The following is a 7,609-nucleotide window of genomic DNA, read 5'->3' as shown; positions in this document are numbered from 1 at the left end:
CAGAAAAGACAGCTGGATCCCCTGAATTGGAGTAAAGAGATGATTATGACGTGAAAATCGCCACCAAAGCAAGTGGTACTTTCAGCAGGTGTGGTCTGGCTGGAGTAGGTGTAGTCTTGTTGGAGGAAGTGGATCACTAAGAAGGTAAGCTTTGAGGTTTTTTTTTTTTTTTTTGCTGAAGATACCACCCAGTGTTCTCAGTTCACTTCCTGTTGCCTCCAAGTCAAGATGCAGGACACTCAGCTATTTCTCTAGCACTGTGTGTGCCTGCATGCCATCATGATGCACCATGATAATGGACTAAACTTCTGAAAATGTAAGCCGCCCCAATTAAACGTTTTTTCCTTTGTAAAACTTACCATGGTCATGGCATCTCATCACAATAAAAATTCTATGATAGCTACTGTGTGAATGCTTGTGGAATATTAGCTTAATTATGTAAAGACTGTTTATGTTGTGAAACCGTACTTCTCTAACTATGTAAAGATGTGTTATATTTGTTTAGCTTATGTACCCAAGGCAGCTGATTGATCTAATAAAAAGCTAAATGGTCAATAGCTAGACAGAAGGAAAAGATGGGACTCCAGGGCAGGGAGAGTAAGTTGGAGGAGGAATCTAGGCTTGAAGGAAACAGAGGGGAAAAGGGAGACAAGAGGGAGATGCCAGGGGCTGGTCAGCCAGCTATGGAAGCAGTAAAGCAAGGCATACAGAATGAAAGGTAAAGAGCCCAGAGGCAAAACATAAATGAAAAGAAACAGGTTAAATTAAGTTATATGTGTTAGTGAGCCAAGCATAAACTAAAGGCCAAGCATTCATAATTAATAAGTCTCCATGTTTTTATGTGGGAGCTGGCTTGCAGTCGAAAGAGAAATCCAGTTACAGAGGCTGAGAATCAAACCCTGATCCTGCTCTTGAGTACTCAACCATCTCTCAAGTACTTAGAGATAATTGTAAATAGCTTAAACCAAAGCAGGGCAGAAAATTTCCAGGCCTCTGTACTACTGTAGGCGGCTGTTACTTCTCAATGAACTTTTTCTTGCCTTTAAAAAACAAAAATAGCAAACTATTGCTTTGGGGGTTGGGATGTAGTACAATGGTAGAGCACCGGCTCAGAACGGGCACCATGAGGAGTGGGTGAGAAACACAACAGATTTTAGATAATGAACACACCGCTTTAACATTGCCACCCACATTTCCCGGAGTTCCACACACTTGGGCTGAGGTGGTATTTTTGTTTTCCTTTGCCCTTCTACCCTAGTTTCTCAGCTTGAAAACATGGGATTCATTCTCCTATCAAGAGACATGCATTCCTCCAAGCTTTGTCAAATGCCTCCTCCTGTCCACCCTTTGACAGACCCAAGTGATAACCTACCACTTGGGCTATGGAATCACAGCAGCAGGTAGAATGCTGTGATCTGGTTCTTCCCACGTCAAAGCTTTTCGAACCATTCAGGATGCTCAAGAGCAGTAGCAAGGCAAGACAGGCCTTCAGTGATCCAAGAGCAGCTACTTCTCTGACATCACAGCCTGCCAAACCCATTTTCTTTATCGCCGTTGTCATTCATCAGTAGTTCAGGTGCTTTTCCTTCATACTGCTGATAGTTTTAGATGGAGATTCTATCTAGTATGTCTGCATATGGCATTTGGGGTCTTTCTTGTCATATACTTACTTTAGCACTATCTCTTCACTCTGGTGCAGCTTATACATATCTAAGACTACTGTGTTTCTCCCCATGCTCAGTTCTCAAAAACTTCTCTGTAGAAATACCATTTCACACCATGGCAACTATTTTAGAAACAAGACATACTAATTCACCTAAGTTTTTATTTATTGGCTCTAGGAAGAATTTGAATGAAAACGAGCCTGAATGGCAGGTACAGAACGTACTGTAACAGCACCAGAGAGGCCCAGCCTCTCTCCTCTACAGAGCCTCCATGTTGATACATACATGTGACTTCAGGAACAAAACCACATAGTCCAGGACAAAGAGGAGCCCTTGAGGAAAACAGTTTAAAGTGACTTTTCCAATTGACCATACCTTTTCATATATTTAAATTCAAAGAATTGATACATTCAGAGGCCCAATGTTTGGCATAGAATAAAATCATGTTCATTTATTTTTTTCTGCATCTTAGAAGGCATAAAATTAAATATGTTGAATGTAATAAATTCATCCATACAAGTGCAAGTCTCCAGCTATAGTGCATTTTATGGCAGATTTATTACTTAAAAATGTACCAGTAAATCAAAAAAGAAAGGCTATGCTCGTTTAACTTTTATTAAAGTGTATGTAGGAGGTCTTCAGAAATCAAATATGAGCATGAAGATATGGCCAAACATAAAATCTATCAAATTCAGTGAAAAGTTGCTGACTTTAAATAGCAGTTGTAAGAATGACCAATATATATCCTTTGTTAACAACCTCTCACTCTACAGTAAAAAAAAAAAAAGATAAACATTCAGTAAACATTCTTTCCTAAGGTAGTTTCCCTTATAGATCAGTGATTTATCCATTTCTTTGTATACACAAATTTGTTGAACATACCAATCAGTGGTTCTCACAATTGAAAAATAAAAGCACAAAAAAGTTTACACTCTTGTACAGGTAAATCAAAGATCACCTTGAATTAAACTGGATCTCCTTAAGGGCATAGTATAGTTTCAGTTTCATTACCTATTACATAATTAGTTTCTTACATACAAATATTGACATATTTGGCTTGTGCTTCCGAAGCCTTTGTGTCTATGAAATCCATATCAATGCAGCTCATAATTGAAAGTCACTGGGGAGGTCTTTGCTGCTGCTGGGTTTGCCATGGTCATGTGTTAGAGTCTCTTCAGCATGCACTGTGGCCCTGCACACCTGGGAGGCATCATCAATGTCTGGATCTAAGCCTTCAGGACAGGGAAGTTTCAGTAGCTCTTCTCGGAGCTGAGCAGTGTGGCGCTACAAGGAGAAAATCGATACTATCAGAAGTACAATCACTGTGATTCTAGCATATCACTGAGACAAGAACTTGGTTTTAGCATACCCCAGTATCAAGTGTATAAATATTTACTTAGTGTCTTCTTATGCCAGCCTGTGGCATCATACATTTAAAATACACAATAAACAAAGCTTAAAAATCCTAAAACTTAAGGCTAGAGAGATGGCTCAGCAGTTAAAAGCACTGGCTTCTTTCCCAGAGGACCTGGGTTCAATTCCTGGCACCCACATGGTACCTCACATCTGTCTGTAATTCTAGTTCCAGGGCTTCTGAACAACCTCACAGAGACATATATGCAAGTAAAACACCAATGCATGTAAAATAAAACAAATTATATAATTAAAAAAAAAGATACCTAAACTCAAAATTAAGTCCTGATGCTGAAAAGCCCCGAGTAACATTCTGTACAGGTACAGAAAAACACCACCTCCTAAAAAAGTAGTATAGTTCCACAGAACCTCATGTGTCCCAACCCTGGCCACAAGAGTGGCACCACCAATGACTTATAAACATCTATAGTTTGATATGTTTATTCTTTTAAATTAAAGACAGTATTCCTTGTGTTATCAACTCTGAAAAGGACAAGTGGACAAATTAAAACAAACCCAGACAGGGGATTTATTATAATGGCACAGCACCTGTATGGTGTGTGCAGGCTCTGGGACTGATCTCTAGCACTGAGTGAAAAAAAAAAAAAGGGAACACATATACACAATCACCAAACAAAACCTTAAACTACACTAATGCACTAATGCTTAGATCACATATGCACAGCTATCTTGGTGAATGAAAACAGGTATGTTCCAATCAAAGTGTCCTCTCTAAACTTTGCAAAAGTTCCCTATCATTTCATTTAACTCAGAAGAAACATGAAAAGTAATTTTATCATAAGAATTATAAAAATTCAAACAAATGAAAAACAATGTCTAGAGAGTAAATAATTGTGTTTTCCTATCTTGCCGTAGAATGTAAGATGCTAAGAGGGTGATTGGTTGCTTATGAATGAAAATACTACATTGAAGGTTTTGAAAATTATCTGCACCAATAGCTGACTTTAGAAATTAACAAGTAATTAAAGCACACTGGCTGTATGTTTATGTGTACAGATAGGGATGTGCATGTGTGAATAGTAAGAAGACAACCTGTAACAGTCAATTTTCTCCTCCCCCTAAAGGGTCTCAGGGATCAAACTCAGGTTACCAATTTGGTGGTAAATGCCAATCTGGCCAACACCACCACACAGTTATTTGTTTTTGTTTGTTTGGTTTTGCTTTGCTTTTTCACATCCAAACCCCTCAGTTTGCAAGCAGAGGATTTTCACTTTTTCTAATTTTATTTTTCAAAAAAAGAAAACAAACTATCTTTTTTCATTTTACATACCAATCCCAGTTCCACTCCCTCCCCTCCTACCCTTCCCTCCCACTATACAGTTTTTAAAGAATAATCTTTACACATAAAAGATATTTTAACTTCTGTGAAGTACAAGTTCTAGTTGGAGGTGTAAAGCATAAAAAGAGGTTGAGACAATCAATCACTCTTAGCCACTTATGAGGATTTAAAGCACATTCACATATTTGAAATTTACAAAGTCTCCAGCACTGATTTCCCTTCCACTGTGATAAAAACACTGACTAAGGTGGGCTGGAGAGATGGCTCAGTGGTCTTCCAGAGGACCCAGGTTCAATTCCCAGCACCGACATGGTAGCTAACAACTGTCTGTAACTCCAGTTCCAGGGGATCTGACACCTTCACACCAATGTACATAAATAAAATTAAATAATTATAAAAAATACTAAAAAAAATAAACACCACTAAGGAAGAAGAAAAAATCTCACTATTAGGAGGACTTGGGAGAGGTATAGTATGGACTCAAGTGAAAAGTACATACACTTCCTTGATTAGCATTCTTCAGCAAAAGTCTAGTTGAAAAAACTTCAGCAATTTGGAAATGAAGGTCTTCCAAGTCAGGGTAACATAAATACAGTAGTTTAGCATGGTTTATGTTAGTCTTGTAAGTCTAGCACTGGGGAGGCAGAGGAAAGCAGATCTGAGTTTGAGGGAAACCTGGTCTACACAGTTAGATTCAGGACAGCCATGAGTACAGAGTGAGACCCTGTCTCAAAAACAAAACTAAAAACAACCCACAAAATAATACAGTAAAATAATTTCAGGCAAAAGCAAATGCTGAAATAACAGAACAGCTGCAGCAACAGCTAGACTGCAGGCATTGCAGATGTGAGCAAAGATGCAGCTAAGCACCTATCCAGGAAGCATCCAACTGGTTATGGACCACAAAAGAATGGGAAGGGGGAAGTATGTAATATACACTGAAGATGGAAACAGCTGGGAGAAAGCCCCTTCTGAGGACAATAATGAAGGGGTATCCTACTAAGCACGTGAAATAGAGGAAGGGAGCTAAGCAGTATCTATAGATCTGAGATAAAAGGGCAGACTAGAAATTGAATATAGAAAGCTGGAAGAACCAAACTGAAGGAAGGGAGAGTCTTATGAGGGCATTAAAAAAAAAAAACCATTAAAAACACAACTCTGGAGAGGGAAACACAAGTTCCAAGAGCCACTTTTTAGTGGATTAGTTCTGTCAACTTCATATATGTATGTATGTGTTCTGATTACTCCCCACCCTGCCCTCCTTTATTTCCCTTCTGTCCTTATCAAAACCCATTCCATCCCAGCAGTCCCCTATCTCAGATCCATGACTTTTGGTTTTATGAATCATCTTTAAAAAGTAAATGTCCAACATTAGAAGCTCAAAGACCACAAGAGAAAGAAGATAAACTGCCTCTCAGAAAGAGGGGAAAGAAAAGAATGAAAAGGTAGAAAGAAGCTGGGCGGTGGTGGCGCACGCCTTTAATCCCAGCACTCGGGAGGCAGAGGCAGGAGGATCTCTGTGAGTTCGAGGCCAGCCTGGTCTACAAAGGGAGTTCCAGGACAGGCTACAGAGAAACCCTGTCTCGAAAAAAACCAAAAAAAAAAAAAAAAAAAAGAAAAGGTAGAAAGAACAGTTTATGATGAACAGAAAAGGGAAACATTAGATATGCAGTGGGTATGTTAATGAGTAACATACAGTGAGGATGTGGCAGGTCAAGGAAGAGTTCTAGAAGTGAACCTGCAGCTGAAAAGTAGATGGGGATGGGCTAATGGGCATGGTACAAGGAGGCAGAAGAGACCTTTGGATGCAGAGGTCCCTGTTCTTGTCTGATAGAGAACACTTAACTGTTTTCCAGTATTGAACAAAACAAAATTAGCATAGAGCAAGCTAAGTGTTCTTTCCTTAGATAGCCTTACAAGCCTTGGGTAGCCTTGAATTTCTGCCCTCCTGATTGAGATGCTTAGTGTACAACAACCCCTGGCTCTAAGGTCTGTATAAAATTTCAACTGTATACAAAAGTGGGCAGAATAGGTAAATAGATGCACATATATCCAACACCTAGCTTCAACTATTACCAACTCTTGGCTAGCCTGACATCACTTTTCATTACTTTGAAGCAAATTCTAGACATCATATGACCTGTCATTCAAAAATATTTCTGTACTGGAAAAAAAAATCACACCTACAAAACTAGCATTCTTATTATCAGCTACTTCTTCTGTTTGCTTTGTTTTGAGAGAGGGTCTCACTATATAGCACTGGCTGTCCTGGAGCTCACAGTGATTATATTGCCACTGGAAAGTACTGAGATTAAGCCGGGCGGTGGTGGCGCCCGCCTTTAATCCCAGCACTCAGGAGGCAGAGGCAGGCGGATCTCTGTGAGTTCAAGACCAGCCTGGTCTACAAGAGCTAGTTCCAGGATAGGCTCCAAAACCACAGAGAAACCCTGTCTCGAAAAACAAAACAAAACAAAAAAAGAAAGTACTGAGATTAAAGGTGTGTGCCACCATGCTTGATCATCTACAGCATTTCAGTGAGAATTGCAAAACAAAAACAAAAGTAGCCAGCAGGGATGGAAAACACTGCATGCGTAAAGAGGGAAGGTATTTGGCAGAAGATAAAGTACAGAAGAACAGAATAGGTATTTGGAAGCAGCAAGATGGGTGGCTTTACAAAGAAGGAGTTCCATATATAGAAATTCTGCAAAACTACTGTATTTTCCATTTCTGGGGAAGCTTACGCTAAAAACAACTGCCAACCTCCCAAAGTGGTTATTAACAATAAGTGGCCCTTCATCTCATACTTTCTTCATCATACCAAGTAGTAAAATTATATAAGTTAAGAGGCATAAAGTAAGGCTAAAAGATTAAAGACAAAATTCATGCTCCCACCCTCCATGTCAACTTCTTTGTGCTCAGGCCCTATAAATGCTTTTAAGCTGAAGAATCAACAGTCCTCTGTCAAAGCTATTGCACCTATCTACAAACTTTCTGTAACAACTTGTTTCTTTGGTTCTCTTCTACCCTTAACCTTCGGAGTCAGTCAGTCAATCACAACTCACCTTGAGAGCTGCTGCATGGTGAGACATGGTCCTGCCCACCCGCTTATCGCTGCTATACTGCTGGATGTCTGCAATCCACTCCTCACACTGGGCCATGATCTCAATTCTTTTCAAGTAAAAATGTTTGTGAATAACCTTGAAGATACAAACAACAGAACAGAGCATGTCTA

The 7,609-nt window shown here is 39.4% G+C and overlaps 1 protein-coding gene across 13 annotated transcripts in view; it reads right to left on the bottom strand.

Moving 5' to 3' along the window:
• Window positions 1-1,811: 1,811 nt before the first annotated feature.
• Birc6 (baculoviral IAP repeat containing 6) overlaps window positions 1,812-7,609 on the bottom strand; it is a 189,582-nt gene continuing 183,784 nt past the window's right edge. For all 13 annotated transcript variants that reach the window (XM_075955200.1, XM_075955189.1, XM_075955188.1 and 10 more), the window contains 2 exons: window positions 7,440-7,574; window positions 1,812-2,948 (listed from right to left, as the gene is read on the bottom strand). In XM_075955200.1, the coding sequence (XP_075811315.1) occupies window positions 2,769-2,948; window positions 7,440-7,574 (315 nt within the window). In that variant the 3' untranslated portion in view covers window positions 1,812-2,768. The remainder of the gene's footprint in view (window positions 2,949-7,439; window positions 7,575-7,609) is intronic.

This window comes from Microtus pennsylvanicus, chromosome 21 (genome assembly GCF_037038515.1).
Source record: "Microtus pennsylvanicus isolate mMicPen1 chromosome 21, mMicPen1.hap1, whole genome shotgun sequence".
Taxonomy (NCBI): Eukaryota; Metazoa; Chordata; class Mammalia; order Rodentia; family Cricetidae; genus Microtus; species Microtus pennsylvanicus.
This window is presented reverse-complemented; position numbering and strand designations above follow the sequence as displayed.